At 33.2% G+C, this 17,532-nt stretch overlaps 1 protein-coding gene across 3 annotated transcripts in view; it reads left to right on the top strand.

The window, feature by feature from the left end:
* LOC126881142 (electron transfer flavoprotein regulatory factor 1) overlaps positions 1 to 8,633 on the top strand; it is a 56,176-nt gene extending 47,543 nt beyond the window's left edge. For all 3 annotated transcript variants that reach the window (XM_050645211.1, XM_050645212.1, XM_050645213.1), the window contains one exon: positions 8,357 to 8,633. In XM_050645211.1, coding sequence (XP_050501168.1) covers positions 8,357 to 8,566 — 210 coding nt within the window. In that variant the 3' untranslated portion in view covers positions 8,567 to 8,633. The remainder of the gene's footprint in view (positions 1 to 8,356) is intronic.
* Positions 8,634 to 17,532: the final 8,899 nt, after the last annotated feature.

Here is a 17,532-nt window from a genome sequence, read left to right on the forward strand (position 1 = left end):
ACCCATATGTGTTATTATTTTACTCTTTTCTTTCCTATCCCGATTAGGAACCATTGAGAAATACTTAGAAGCCACGTATGTAAGTAATTAATTTTATAAAAAGCCATGAGATTGAAAACATATTGATATGTGATCTGGTAAATTAATTAGATTATTATTAAAGCATTGATTAAATTAAATGACATATAAAAATATTATCTCATATCAATAATCAAGAACACAACAACTGTCGTCCAACGTGGAGGGCATTGTAAAGTATTTCTAGTGGCAAATTTGAAGGATAGAAAGAGTAAAGCCGGTATTTGAAAATTTATATGCCTGTGGTAAAAAGTGAGATACTTACATTTGATAACATAAAATTTTAGATCTCTTTAGGTACAAATTTTACATAACTGATTTAATATTTTATTTTTACGATATTTACATTTGATATATTTATTGACAATTTATAATATTTGGGTGAGAAAAAGTCGTCTTGGTAACATACTAGTAAAATTTCATATTTGGCGGGGACAGTACTTCTTGAAAACAAATGTCTGTGACAAGAAGCCAAAGCAAAGACAACAAAAAACAAAAAGAACATTCAAATCAAGAGAATAATTCAGACCAAGAAGATATTTTAGACACGACAATCATGGCATCAGAACAGCAAGAATTATCAGGAATAGATAAATTATTACAAATGATGCAACTCCAGTCACAAAGAATAGAACAGAAAATGGATGAAACACAACAAAAAATGGATAAAAATCAGGAAGAAACATCAAAGAAAATGGATAAAGTGGATCAAAAAATGGATGAAACACAACAAAAAGTGGATCAAAAAATGGATGAAACAAAAAGAATAATGCAAGAAAATCAGAAGGAAACAAAACAAGCCATAGAAGAGAACAACAAGAAAATGGAGGAACGCATAGAAAAGTATGAAATGAAAATTAAAGATCACATGCAAGAACAAGAAATGAGATTGAAGGATCACATGAAAGAACAAGAAATGAAAACTCAAAATAAAATAAAGGAGTTAACGAATGGCCAGAAAAAGGAACTAGAAAATTTGGAAAATAAGTTTGAAAACGCTATTCAAGCAATCAGAGAAGAAATGGAAAGAAAGATTGCGGAAATCAATATTCAACAAAATGTAGGAGAAAGAAGAGAAATGGTTATACATAGCACAGATGACGTGAAGATAAGGTTTGGCGGGGATGTAAGAAGATTACACCCAGTGCCGTTCATAAATAGCCTGAAAAAGAAAATACAGCACATCGGAAATTTCGAAACAGCAAAAGAAACTATCAGAAATCATCTAAAATATGAAGCAAGCCTATGGTTCGATTGCAAAGAAGAAGAATTTGACAGTTGGCAACAATTTGAACAAAAATTTTTGAATTATTTCTGGGGAAAAGTCCAACAATTGGAAATTAACAAGGAATTGCAAAATGGGAAATACAATGATAGGATGGGTATATCAGAAAGGACATATGCATTACAAATTTACTATAACGCAAAACATTTACAATATAATTACTCATCGGAACAATTAGTCGAACTGATTGCAAGACATTTCGAAGAAACGCTTGAAGACCATATCACATTGCAAAACTACAAAGACATAGATAGTTTATGCCAATTCCTACAAATAAGAGAATCACGTTTAAGAGAAAGAAAATCAAGAAGGTCGCGAGAAGATTACAGGCTCCGAGAAACACAGGATTACAGAGATAGAAATCAAAATAGGAGGGACTATACAAGACGAGAATTTAATCCCAGAAGGGAAAACGAAAATAGAGACAACGGAAGAGGAAATTATGAACAAAGAAATAGGCAATGGAATGAGGACAGAAATCGAGAATACCAGAATAGAAACACCACACTCGCAAATCAAGAAAACAGAAATAATGGTAGACAAAATGAACAGGGATATCGAGAAAACCGAAACAGATCCGACAGACCAAGAGAAAATAGAAGAGAAGTAAATAATACCCAGACAGATGAATATGACGGAGAGAGACATTATGACGAAAATATCAACTACGATGAGCAACCGGCGTTTTTTCACGACGACGCTCACTAAAAACCAAAAATCAAACAGGAATCTTTTGTAACCCCAAGGAGTTTATTAAATTGGCAAGAAACAACGAAAAGAAAAATGGAGTTAATTTAAAATTTGTGGATGGATTTATCAACGAGAAACCAATTAAAATTATGATAGACACTGGATCTGAAATAACATTGGTCAACAGAAAACTAATAGAAGAAGTTAACTTAACAAATTTAATTTACAAAATACCTAGGGTAAATTTAGTGGGCGCAAACAAACGGACATTGGCAACTATAAATGAAGGCATACGAGTAATGGTACGACTGGGTAAGAAGATGTATGCACTACAATGTGTAATAATGCCAAACATGTCACATGACATGATAGTAGGAGTTGACGAATTGGCAGAAAAACATGTAGTGATAGATTTTAAAAATAATACGATGAATCTAACAGAAGAAAAAGAAGAAGAACAGAACAAGGAACAGGAGAAACAAAATACGGACGAATCAGGTAAAGAACAAACAGTGGAAATGAATTTGGCAACGAAGCAAGGACAAAGAAGAAAAGGGAGAAAAAGTCAGAAAAAGACAAAAGAAAATGAAACCTGTGGCTCCTCAAAAGAAGAGTTGAGCCCAGAAGAAGAAAAATTGAGAGTATCAAAAGCAAAAGAAAACTGGGATTCCTCAAAAGAAGAGATGAGCTCAGGAGAAGAAGAAATAAAGCTAACAAATGAAAGCGAAAAAGATATGATCGAAACAGTGGCATTTGAAGAGGAGGCATATGAAAACGAGGATGCAGAATACACGGTAAAAGTATGTGAAAAATCTGAGGAAAAAGACAGAAGATTGATATGGGAAAAAGGGAAAGACAACATAATAGCCGACACTCTAACACAGGATGAGGACACTGAAAATAAGGAAACAATTACTCTACAGGTGGGACTAATTAGAGTAATACAAGAAGAAGGGGTATAAGACGTAGATTAAAGTAAGGAAATATACAGGGAGTTGGTTTTGCCTCGAGAAAATTTATTTAAAAATGCAGATAAATTTTATCGAATACAAGGCGGGGATTTGTTATATTTCTATTTGATATGAAAATTAAATTTTGATAATTATAAACAGAATTCAATTTAATATAAAATATTTTCAATTTTCTCAACCACGGGCATATAAATTTAGAACAACCTGTATACAACAAATTGTTATATTTAATTTTAAGAAGTGATTAAATAAGACTCAAGTGAAATCGTTAGTAGGTCATTATCGTTTGTTCGCGGAAGGATCGGTCATTAGCCGATGCTAAATAAGACTAAGTGGAAATAGAGAATAGGTCATTAAAATTTGTATATAGTAGAAAGTAATTTTAGAATGGGAATTAACTATTTTCTTTGAAATCCATTAAGCATATTTAGAAAGATTAAAAATTGGTTTTGAGGAATATTACGAATGAGAGTTGGTGGTGGAAGATTGATTTGTGAATCTGGAAGGGATGTTTAGAAAGTAGGGGAATGGATGACAAAGTGAGAGCAGAATGTTTTGAGCTGTCGAGAAGTGAAGTCGAGTAGTAGACGGTAGTGTACGGAGAGTGAGAAAGCCGGTGTAGTTCCGTGAGTGTGGAGTATCTATAGCGGAACGAGAGGTAGGCCAGGTTGAGAGTAAAAGAACCTCCTTGAGCCAAGAGTTCCCGGTAGCTGATTGCAGTTTCGAAAAAGGTAGAACACAGCATCACGACAGAAGCAGGAAACGAGAGATATACGAGCTAGTTTCAGAGGAGAACATTACTGGAAGCCAGGACGAGGTTTTGATTGCAGCCAAGGATAGCAGGAAACGGGTCTTGTGTGAAGACATTCTCAGTTCACCAGAAAAAGGTCAGTCTCATTTGTTTGGACATGAATGTATGGGTTTTTCGTATTAAATACCACATTTAAAATTGAAGAAACATAGTCAATAATATCAGAAAAGCTTCATCAAACTTAAATAGAATTGTTGCTAATAAATCATAATAGTTAAATGTTAATAAAAACTTTCAATTGGAAACCAAAAGGAAATAAGATTCCCATGTGTAAATGTTATTTTTAAGAATAAGAAGATATAGCAAATAATAAGCAGTGATTGCCATTTAAATAAAATAAACAATATTTTGATTACAATTGTAACCCATATGTGTTATTATTTTACTCTTTTCTTTCCTATCCCGATTAGGAACCATTGAGAAATACTTAGAAGCCACGTATGTAAGTAATTAATTTTATAAAAAGCCATGAGATTGAAAACATATTGATATGTGATCTGGTAAATTAATTAGATTATTATTAAAGCATTGATTAAATTAAATGACATATAAAAATATTATCTCATATCAATAATCAAGAACACAACAATATTTATTTTTCTTAATATGTATGCGAATTGGGGTGTTATGAATAGGATCGTATCCAACTTGGTGTCTATGCATTTTGACGTTGCAACCCTGACAGAAATTGTGGGGACATCTGGTGACTGTCTCAATTTGAATCAAACAAATTTTCCTATTGGGCTGACCAACTATCTCCCTATATAAACAATGCTTTCACTGTTCCTCATGTGTTCCTCATTCTTTACTGTAATCATGGTTTATTTTCTCTCTGTCTCTCTCTCCTATGGCGGTACAGTCCAAGTCGGGCCCTGGTCTCCCCCAGCATCCGCCTCGAAGTATCTGTCCATGGCTGCTCTCCTCCAGTTGTCCACCCTCAATATCTCCTTAGCATTGGTTCTCAGTTCGTCTATCCACCTCTTTCTTGGTCTTCCTATTGGTCGACATCCCACTATAGTTTTGCTAACCGTTCTACTAGGTTTTGTCATTGTCTATTCCTATGAGGTGACCTGACTAGCACAATCTTTGTATTTTTGCATAATTTCCTATAGAGGGTTTGTTGAAATATTGGCATAACTGAAACATGGCTTATAGATGGAATCTCCAATGAAGAACTTTTTGATAATCGCTACATAGTCTTCCGCAAAGCTAGGGCCAGTGGCAAGACATTGGGTGGTGGAGTTATGGTAGCATTGAAAAAGAAATTTATTGTAGAAAGTATTAAAGTTAATTGTAATATAATTGTTGAGTGCTTGTTACTTAAGGTAAGGTTATCTTATCTAGTGCTTTTTCAGCAAAAATTTTGTTCGACCGATTGATCTAATATCTAATTGCACACCCTGCAAACAGTCTATAAGTAGGACGTTTAGTCTTTACGATATGGTATTTAGATTCCTACTGGTAAGGAAAAACAATTGTAACAGTGGTTGTCCGTAACAGTGGATATGCTATTCGTATTATATTTTTATCACCTTAGGCGACATATTATATCTTTAAAAGTTTCAATGCGATATTATTATACTGTCGGCGTCACACAACACAAGAAGATTATTTTATGAAAGGGTAGCTATTCTCAAAATCTAGACAATTACAATTCATTTCGGAGCTAAGGCGTCGTCTGATATTAGGAAAGAATGAAATATTTTATTTTTACATTGTAATAATTTATTATGACCTCTGAGTACGTATCCAATAAATAAGTGTTCTTATATGAATATTTTAATTCGCTATGTATGTATGTTTATCATATTGTTCATAATGCGGATAAATCCAATTTTCCAAATTTTTGTTACATATTTTTTTATATCTCATAGTCTCTAAGCATATACCCGAACTAATATATTCCATAAAACGACACTCAATCCTGCAAGACGCAAGAGTCTCGCAGGCTTAGTCTTGTTCTTGCTCAAGTCTTGCACGGTCAGTCTTGGTCTTGGTCTTGCTAAAATAAGGCGGTCTTGGTCTTGGTCTTGCTAAAACGCAAGAACAAGACCAAGACCGATTTTGGGCAACACTAGGTATGATTATGCCAGGGGGGACTTTAATCTTTTGTATCAATTAATAAGGGACACTGCCTGGTCAGATATGTATAATTGTATAACTGCTACAGATTGTATTAATAAATTTTACGATAAATTGTATGACTGCATTGATCAAGCCATCCCAAAGAAAATTATTAAAAATAGACAAAAACAGAAATATCCAGCTTATTTTAGTATAGACCTTATTAAAAAAAAAATCAGACAAAAAACAAATTAAGCAAACATATAAAAATAGGGAAAGCTAGTGCTGTCGATAACAATAAATTCAAGAGTCTTAGAAATACTATTTAAAAATCAAATCCAAAATGAATTTATGCAGTATCAAAATAATATTGAAGATAACAGACCATCGGTTGATTGAGAGAGACCAGCGGTTTTCTTCACGAGATGTCTTTAAATGATCGTAAATATACAGGCCCTCAGGATATTGCCATGACTTTCTCTCATCATTTTAGCTCAATTTATCAGGTATCATCCACACATCACGGTAGTTCACAGGGATCTTTTAACTTTTCAGTTATTAGCGAAGAAGATGTGAAGGTTAGTATAAAAGAATTAAAGCCAAGAAAGGCCACTGGTAGTGATAATATCCCTGCCTGTATCTTTAAAGGACGTTCTGATATATTTCAAATACCATTATCACATCTATTTAATCTATCTCTTAAAACTAACACCTTTCCAGACAAACTCAAAGAGGCTACCATTACACCAGTTTTTAAATCAGGTAATAGAAACAATATAGAAGACTATCGTCCTATAAGTATCCTTAATTCTCTGGCTAAAATATTTGAAACTATTCTCTATATGAATATACTGAAAAATTTTGAAAATGAATTTGCTCCAGAACAACATGGTTTCTTGCCTGGGTTATCTACAACTAGTAATCTGTGCATTCTCTCTAATTTTGCTAGTGAGGCAATAAATAATAAACTCCAATTAGATTTAATAATGACTGACTGCTCAAAAGCATTTGATATGGTTGATCATGGCATTCTTTTATCGAGATTGAATGAGTTTGGTTTTCGCATGATGCTTGTACATTTATAAAATCGTATGTGGAATCAAGGTTTCAACGAGTCAAAATTGGTAGGTGTTTTTCAGATAAATTTCAGGCTACATCTGGTGTCCCCCAAGGGAGCAACTTAGGGCCTTTGTTTTTCTTAATTTTTGTCAACTCACTACCACAATTTCTTAAATTTTATTCTAGTTTGATCTATGCTGATGATTTTAAGCTTTTTAAGACTATACATACTCCAAATGATTGTCAGTTACTACAGGAGGACCTGACCTCAGTTATAGAATTGTTTAGGGACAGCAATAATATGATCTTGAATATTAAGAAGTGTGGAATCTCTTTTACTCGCAAAATCGATTACATTCAAAATAATTATAGAAATGACAATTGTGTAGTATCTAGGAAAACCAAATGTAAAGATCTGGGAATATACCTTCAGGCTAACATGAAATTTAATGAACACTATATAAATATTGTTAATGCCTACAAAATATTGAGATTTGTAATAAGAAATTCCAAACACTTTAGTATAAACACAACCATTAGACTTTAGTATAAACACAACCATTAAACTATATAACGCTTTAGTCAGACCAAACTTGGAATATGCATTAGTGGTATGGGCTCCTGAAGCCAAAGTTCATATTAATCATATAGAAAAGGTACAAATAAGATTTCTAAGGTATTTGTACCTTAAGAAATACAATGTGTATCTTTCGCCATCAACAGAGTTACTTCAAATATTTGGCTTGCAGTCATTAGAGCAAAGAAGAAATATGCATTCTGTTGTGTTTATTCATAATATTATTAACAATGTTAAATATAAGACATGTGGTTTGATCAACTTTATTAGGTTTCATGTGCCAAAGGTCAACCTAAGGGTAAACAGTAATGACCTATTTTCTTGTAGTCCATAGTCCATATAATTCTTGTGCTACTAACTATATGCAATATCAGTGTAATGCGTTAATATAGATATGTGACATAGAGCTCTTTAACTGTAGTGTAAAAGGGATATTAAAAAATGTTATGAATAGATAAGTAATCGACTCAATTTTAAAATTTTATTAACCTGTGTTTTTTTTACTGTGTTTACTTTCTGTTTTTTTATTTTGTACTTGTGTGTATATTGTATTTTTATTTTGTATTTTTTGTGTGTATATTGTTATACCAACATACCAAGTAAGTAATGAGCACTCTTACATGTAATTACTACCTATTAGGTGGTGTTTGTAAGTTTTAATAAATAAATAAATAAATAAAAACTCGTGGTTGAACCTTATCCTCCAACCATTGTCGCAAATGGGTCATCTCCTTAATATCTCTCCTCCTCCTTAATATCTCTCTTTCAAAACTATTAACTCTTTATGTTCTAAATTCTAAACTAAATTCATTATTTTCTAGCTTCTTCACCTTGGCAAGGATTGGCCGAAAGGTTACGACTTTTTCCGACAACGCCTTCACGCCGCTTTTATGAAGAACCAAAACGAAAAGGATTGCGAAAAAATTGAAAAAATGATTGCTCATGGAGAGTACGTTAAGAAGGAGATTGAGACTTTATATATGTTGAAAAAGTATAGAACTCTAAAGAGACGATATTATAATGATCAGTAAGAGTTAACATTGTTGTAAATAGTTGTAAAAATATGTAGATTAATAAAAATACAATATTGTTTTGAAATTTTTTCTTTGTGACATCTCAGTTTTTATCAAATATCTCATATTTAATGGACACTGGACCCTTCAATTTAAAGAAAAAAGTTTTTTGACTAAGAATTTGTATTTTGAAAAAAAGTTTGGAAACCGGAGGATTAAATTAAGGGCGGAGCCGCAAAATTTCGTTCCATTGCTTTTTAAATGCATTTATTTCTTTCGAATCCTGAGTAAACTAATAAGTATCTTTGAAAAATTTAAATTCAGAATGAAAGATTGCATTATTACCTAACGCCGAAAGTCCATAAAAAATACTATGTTTATTTTAATAAGTTATAGGGGTGAAAAAGAAGAGAAGATTGAGTGTGATTTTTAATTTCAAATATATTATACAAAACAAACCTTTTTGTTCTTTCTATGGAACTTTCTACCGGCGGAAATGATGTAATCTTTCATTCTGCGTTTAAATTTTTCAAAAAGATTTATTAGTTTTTCCAGAATTCGAAAAAAATGAACAAGCAAGCAAGCAAGCATAGTGATTTAACCCAGCCTGAGAGACTTGCTCACCCCTAGAGAATGACATTCGGGTGATACAATTCATTGGGGCGAGGAGGATTAACTCCCGTAAGCAGGAATCACTCCACCCCGCTTCAATGCTCCAGACCATCCACTTACCCCCCGATAGCACTCTGATGCGCTATAGGGGCTCTCAATCAGCAAAGTGCTTATCATATGGGGGTCTTGGGTACACGGACTACCATATGAAATCCTACCCCGATCAATGCAAGCCAGCGTGAGGCGCTCTATTCCCGCTATCTCTAGTGACTTATCTTCGATCTGTTTTGCTTGCTCGGGCGCCGAGTCCCCGCTCTGGGCTATGTCTAGTTCGGTGACTCGGCGCTCGAGGATGTGGGCCCCTCATGCCCGTTTTTTGGGTTTTGTTACTAATATTTTTTTGTGGCTTTCGCCTATTGTTAATATTTTATTGATTTGTTTAGTGGCTGAAGCCGTTTTGAAGTTTTTGTATATTTTTTTTGAGGGATGTCTGAAACGTATAAAAATCAACATTAATAAATATAATGAGATGCCAAAGGTGAGCAAGTTGTTTTCTTTTGATAGAGCTACGATTATCTATCCTTTATTATATATTAACTAATATTTGCTGTTTGGGTCTCCTGTGTTTCCATCTATGGTACACATCATACCTTAATATCTCTTGCAGGATCCGGTTTGGGTGGTCTTCTAGCTCAGCAAATTTTGTTCTGGCTTTTTCCTCCATAATATCCAGTACTCTTATTTGTTTTAGGTCTCTAAATAAGAACCGTTCGGCGACATATCTGGGCACGTTTGCAGCTTCTCTGAGGCAGTTGTTGTGTGCCGCTTGTATCTTCTTTTTGTTACTTTGACTCGTGTGACCCCATGCAAGAGATGCGTATGTAATTATTGGCAGTATAATGCTATTTATGTCTTAATTTTGTTTTCATAGCTAATTTGCTTCTTCTTCCTGTGAGTCCTCTTATTAAAAATGAACACCATGTCCGTGGTGATATTTTCCAAATCGAACATTCGCTATCTTTGTCATACAACTCGCTCAGTCGAACAGAATGTGGTGACAAGATAGTGACAAACAGGCTAATAAATATTTGACACGGCTTACAGGAATATTTTAAGTTGTTTATTAAATAATGATAGTGTATTTGATAAATTGATTTAAGACGTGAAATTAATAAAAAATATTTATTGTATTTAAGATCCAAGCACAGATTACACCAGGGTATATTGTGTGATATACTCTGCTCTAGAAGAGGATAACAGGACGAGAGAAATCAAGATAGAAAACTACACTTTTGAAAGAGTTCACCAGGGCCACTTTATCCATTAGGCAATATAGGCAGTTGCCTAGGGCCTAGGGCGGCACATTATGAGAGGGCGGCAAAAATACTGTACAAAAGATATTTGTATATAAAAATCATGGATCTGGGTTCTGTCATTAAGGAAAATGAAGCTCTTTCAAATTACTTTACCGCAAGGAAGCCAAAAAATTGTGCCCAAATAATACATATAAAGAAATAAGAAAAAGAAAAAGGAAAATTCAATTTGACGAGGGGGCCGATGATGAACTAAACTTTTCATCTAGTGATGAGATGAAAATCCACTCATTCTATATTATAATCGACACTCTGATAAGAGACCTGAATAGACGTCTGGAATCTTATCGACTTATTTATAAACGTTTTCGTGTTATTAACAGATTTTCCAAAATTAAGCAATGAAGAAATTATTACCTAAAGAAGCTGAAATTCTGATATCTACAAAATAACGACGACCAAGATAGATCATTCATCATACATGAATGCATTCACTTAAAGGGTCATTTGGATACCACAATAAAATCACCAATTGACATATCTTAATATTTAAAGAAGAGTTAGTGCAGTCACTGAAGGTGGATATGAGCTATTACCTCCGATTTCCTTGAACCTCCATCGATTTGCATGAAAATTGGTGAGTAGTTAGAGGATATCTCAAGGAACAAAGGTGACATCGCATCAATTTGCGCTTTTACCCTGGGGGTGGATGCCGCCCCTTCTCGGGGGTGAAAATTATTTTATTAAAAGTATCCCCAGAATTCGATAGAGGGACAAATTCTAAGCAAAATTTGTTGCATAAAGTTATTAAAATAAATCAAAACTTTTTGAGTTATGAAAGATAAAAATTTTTAACTTTTCGTGAGAAAAATACATGATCTTAACCGATTTTCCATAAATAACTCAAAAACTATAAGATTTTACAAAAAATTTATTACCAAAATTGAAGCTAATAAAAAATGAAATAAACTCCTTACTGGAAAAACATTTTAATATTATCTAAAAGTGAGTTATAGGTAATAGTGAGTTATAATTGAATGTATATTTTTTTCGGCGAGTATTAGTGTTCTATAAGTGTTCAAATCTATTTAAGTGTTCAAGCTTAAATAAAGGGAAAATATCGTACTTAGAAATATCTATCAAATGAGCACGCGAACAAGTTAATAGCATTAAAATTTATGCACCAAATATTTTCAAAACTTATCTTTTAAAAAATTTTCCAAAAAAGTAATTGTTTTTAAAATAACTCCGTTAATTTTTGCGATATCAGGTTTGCCTAAAAACCGTTTAAAAGTTAATTTTATTGGCTATTAAACCACGTTGAATTTAATCTTTTAAACCCTTACTTTTTTAAAAATAAAAGGTTAAATGGCACCAGTTATATGGTTCTCGCTAAATTTAAGCTTTAAACGTTTCTGTCTCGGTAATTTTTTACTCTACAGAAATAATAAAAAGGTAAAATATTTGATACAAAAAAAAACTAAAATTTGGTTATACCTACATATATCAATTTTTACGTATATTGAGTATTTTTGGAGTTATCATCAAAAGAAAATGAAAATTACGATAATTTTAAAAATTCTGATTGTTTAAAATTATATCGTTTTTTCAAAAATATGCAATCTAAACCGGTCAAAATTGTTGAAATCATTACTTATGCTAATATAAACAAACTCTTCTAAGGATTACTGTAAATTTTAATTTTTGTAGAAATGGCGTATGTTTTATTTTTCACTTTTTCCTAAAAAGTTCTAAAGGGTTCTCTTATTTTCATCATAACCTGCTTAATTGTGATGCTATTCACTTTTACTGGAGCTCATTTGATATAGGTACTCCGAAGTTGTTTGACAAGTGCTTAGCAGATATATTTTATAAAATGCATCGTTTTCCCGTTATTTAAGCTTGAAAGATTTGAGTACTCGTCGAAAAAATATAAGTTCAATTACCCATAACTCACTTTGAATTAACATTAGTTTATAAGTGAGGAGTGTATTCAGCTTTTTATTATTTTCAATTTTGGAAATAATAACTTTTTTGTAAAAGCTTACAGTTTTTGAGTTATACCTGAAAAACATCTTTAAAACATGCATTTTTTTACGAAAGAAATAAAACCTTTGATCTATAATAACTCAAAAATACTGATTTATATTAATAACTTTATATAACAAATTTGGCTTAGAATTTGTCTCTTTATCGATTTATGGTATTATTTGTTTCACCCCCACGTAAAGTGGTAGTTTTCACCACCACGGTAAAAGCGCAAGTTGACATCATGTCACCTTTGTTCCTTGAGGTATCCTCTTACTACTCACCAATTTTCATGAACATCGATGGAGGTTCAACGAAATCGGAGGTGAAAACCTTCAGTGACTGCACTAACTGGATTGAAAGATATTTTCCCTAATTTTGACTTTGCTTTGTACATTTATTTGTGCTTTCCAGTTGCCAACGTGTCCGCTGAAAGGTCATTTTCGAAAATATCAAGAATTAAAAATAATTTCCCATCAAGTATGACGCAAGAACATGTTAACAATTTGTCGATTTTGTCAAGAACAAATTTTATGTTTGAAAAGTCTTTTTTTGAAAAGAGGTCTCTGATGTGATCGAACTGGAATGACAATTTTTTCCATTATAGGTATATAAACATCGTCGTTTAAATCAATTTTTAGTGTATTCTTATTTAAGTAAAAATTTCTGCAATTTCTTTCCGCAAAAATGGTATATGTTTGAAGGGCGGCTACTAGAGAATTGCCTAGGGCGTCAATTGACCTAAACGCATCCCTGAGTTCAACAATTTAAATATTTGGGAGTAATAGTGAATGGCCAAAATGAGAGAAGTGAAGAAGTAACGGAGCGAATACTAGCAGGCAACAAAACATACTGGAGATATCATAGGCTAATGAAGGACAAGAACTTATCCAGAAATACAAAACTGAAAATATTCAGACTTGAAATCAGACCAGTAGTTACGTACGCAGCTGAGACAATGTGCCTCACAGAAAAAGATGAAAAAAAATTGAGAATATTCGAAAGGAAAATCCTCAGACGGATTATGTGCCCGATAAGAATGGACAACGAAGTAATGAGAAGAAGAGTGAATCATGAACTAAGAGACATAATGAAGGGAGAAGATATAGTTAGATTTATTAAAGCGCAGAGACTTAGATGGCTGCGACACATAGAGAGAATGAAAAACGACTTACTGATTAAAAAGATTACCACATGGAAACCAGAAACTGAAAGACGAAGGAGAAGACCCAGAGAGAGATGGGAGGACCGGGTCATGAGAGATATCAAAATTCTTAAAGTGAGAAACTGGAGGGAAGTATGCACATATCGAAATGACTGTAAGAAAATTGTATCGAAAGTCAAGTCATACAACAGTAAAACACACAAGTGGAATGCGAAGTGATTTACCGCAATAAATGAATCAGAGAGCTAGTAAGAGCGGCAATTATTCCATCCGTTTGGAATATACCAAAGCCTTGATGATGATATTTTGCGATCCAAGTAGGTACCTATTTTGTTAAAGAAGTTCAAAATTTATCTAAGCGTTCCTTAGTAACAATATAAATTATCAAAATCACTTTTTCCTCTTTTCTCGATTATTAGTTTTTATTGTATAGTATATAAATTATTGTAATCATTGAATACATAGTTATTGAAAAAGTATTTCTAATAAATAACTGAATTAACAATTCAAGCGATTATACAAATAACGGTTATCCAAGAACATTCAAAAATGAACGAAATAGCCATCTCTATGTTAATGATGACAATGTTATTTTCAACTAATATTTACATCTCCATACCAGCGAGAATTTTGCTACACGTAATTTGCCGTGTAAAGAAAGAAAAAGTAGGGATAGCCGTAAAATATTTGCGCCTACGCTCTTAATGAGTAGTTTAATATATAGATTTTATGTTTTAAATGTTTTATGCCTCTGATTGAATCATTTATGCCGATAAAGGAGAAGGGATCTGAGTGTTTTAAACTGTTAAAATAAAATCGCTTCTCTCTCTCTCTCTCTCTCTCTCTCTCTCTCTCTCTCTCTCTCTCTCTCTCTTGTCGTTTCTCCATTACTGAGGATCGTGATTTCTTCCAATATTCCTAACAATGTTTCTCCATTGGTCTCTATCTTCAGCTGCTCCAAGAGCTTCGCAGAATGAGTTTCCAGCTGAATGCTTTATGTGGTCAGACCATCTAGTTGGTGATCGCCCTCTTGATCTTCTTCCCGGAACCTTTCCAGAAACAATTAATCTCTCCAAACTGTCGTCACCTCTGCGAACCACGTGACCAAAGAATTGCAGAATTCGTTGCAGACATATTGTGGACAGCCTTTTTTTAATATTGAGTTGGTTTAGAATGGAAACGTTTGTCCTATGAGCTGTCCAAGGTATGCGCAGCATTCTTCTCCAGCACCACATCTCAAAGGCATCAATTTTTTGGCGCTCGCATGCGCGAAGGGTTCAAGTCTCTGCTCCGTACTTATAGAAATATTGAGAATACAAGGGCATTCACCAGTCTCATCTTGATATTTTGAGAGATAGATCTGTCTTTCCAAACTTTAGTTAGGCGACTCATCTAATTTTTTGCCATACCAATACGTCTCCGAACTTCTGCTTCACAGTTACCATCGTTAGTTATACTAGACCCTAGATAGACAAAGGTGTTTACTATCTGGTATTCCTGTAACATGTTAGTCAATTGAATAGTGTCAAATCTGTCGACCACCATTATTTTTGTCTTAGCTTTATTGATTTTCGGACCAATTTTATTGCTTTCGTACTCAACTCTTCGCAGAAGATCAAACATTTCTTGCTCATTTGCTGCTATAAGGTGTGTCATCAGCAAATCTTAAATTGGAGATTTTCCTACCAGCTACTGTTACTCCAGCGTACTCCAAAACCGCTTACCTCTCAGGATTTAATATTATATCCACCCATTCTGGTCTATATAAAGACCATTACGTACACAAATATTTTAGGTGGTTTATGAGTACAGAACGTCCTTAAATTCTTATGGGATGCACAAATTTTACTGTGATTTTTTAAAGATGTTCCTGCGTCCTGTCATTGGAAAGCAACATTTTTCCATTTTCTAATAAAATCTCTGACATTTTTCGATATTTTGATTATCACATGGAGAGAAATCTTGTATATACCCTGTAATTGTACCTGGATCTGAATACAGGGAGTTCGTGAAGGGGGTCCGAAAAAAAAATCTATTCTTAGAAAAACTCGAAATCGTCGGATTAAGATAAGGTAAGTTAAGTACGGAAACGAGTGTTAAAAGTTGGTGTGAACACAAGTTGATTTGCTCTCTGGTGAAAAAAGTTGTTTTAGTACGGAAGTAAACATTGGTTTTTGGTGAAATTTTCACAAAGTGTGTGGTGAATTCAACATTTCAACTGTAAGTCATCTTTTTGTTAATTTGATACACGTAAGAGAGGAGATTTGCAAGAATATTATACAGAACAGTATTTTTTTAAGTTACAAATACAACAAACATTGAATATAACAAAAACGTGTATAATTAAACATTAATGAATATTTAATTACTGAAAGCCATAAATAAATTAGCAAACAGAAGTACGGCCAAATATTCTGCGACGTTGCCGGCGTGTGCAAAATATCTGAGACCTTACCAAAACGTAATTAAAAATAAGAAGATAATAATAATAAAAATTACTATTAGACACAGGTTACATTTTCCTATTTTTTGTGTATATTATAAGCTTTAAGTGAACTAAAAATATATTTTTCTCGCATTATATTGATAAAGATTTTCAGTCTAGAAAACAAACAACAAGACAAATAGATGAACAACGAAGAAAATAAAACAGAAGGAAAAAGACACAAACCGGAGCACGACAGCTCGATTGAAGAAGACAAAGAAGAGCAACATAAAAGCAAAAAAGCTCCAGACACGCGCATAAAAAAAGTAAGTACAATATTAACGGACATGGAGGAGATTAAGATATTGCTGAGCCAGATGAGGCAAGAAATTAAAGAAGATATTCTGGAAAGCAAAACAGAGATTAAAGATGAAATCAAGGATATGAAAAACGAACTGGAAGATATTAAGCAGAAGCTTAAGCAAAACAAAGCAGAAACAGAAAATTTAAAAAGAGAAGTAGAAAAAAAAGAACAAAAATGGGAGAAAGAAAACGAAGAACTCAAAAAAGCGTTAACACTCATGGAGAATAGATTAGAGAAGATCGATAAAGAAAAAATACGCAATAAATTAATCATAACAGGAATTCAGGTAGATCTGGAAGATGAAGTTAGACTAACAGAAAACATACAAAAAATGATGGAAACAGAGCTGCAACTGAAAATAGAAGTTAAAAGTGCGTTTAAGATAGGATACAAGAAATGTATAATAGAAACGAAGAGCTGGGAAGACAAACAGAAAATACTGCAAGAAAAAGGTAAACTCAAATACACAAGAGACTGTAGAGAAATATACATAGATGCAGCGCTGACGTTCAAGGAAGCAAAGATACAAAAAGAAATCAGAGACATAGCAAAACAACAGAGAAGCAAAGGAGCAAAAGTAAAAATCAGATACCAGAAATTAGAAATAAATGACAAAGTGCTAAAATGGAATGCAAGAGAAAATAAACTTATAGAAATTGAAAATGTCCCAAAAAACTAGACAAAAGAGAACGGATGGATGAAAAGGAAACAGACAATGCAAACGAAGAGGTAAATGAGTCACGGTATATTCAAAATAATACGAAAAATACAAAAAAAAGGAAGAGAATTAAAAAAATGACAAAAAAAATTGGAACATGGAACGTCAGGACACTGCTAGAAGAAGGAAAAATGGAAGAGCTAGCGACACAGTTGAAACAATACAATATAGATATTGCAGGAATTCAAGAAACCAGGTGGGGGGGACATGGAAAAATCGAAAAAGAAAATTATACAGTATGGTATGCTGGAGAAGAAAAACAAGGATATGGAGGAACTGCTTTTATTGTGTTAGGGGAAATGAGGCATAAAGTTATGGAATTTAAACCCATAAGTCAAAGATTATCATACATAAGAGTA

This window comes from Diabrotica virgifera, chromosome 3 (assembly GCF_917563875.1).
Source record: "Diabrotica virgifera virgifera chromosome 3, PGI_DIABVI_V3a".
Taxonomy (NCBI): Eukaryota; Metazoa; Arthropoda; class Insecta; order Coleoptera; family Chrysomelidae; genus Diabrotica; species Diabrotica virgifera.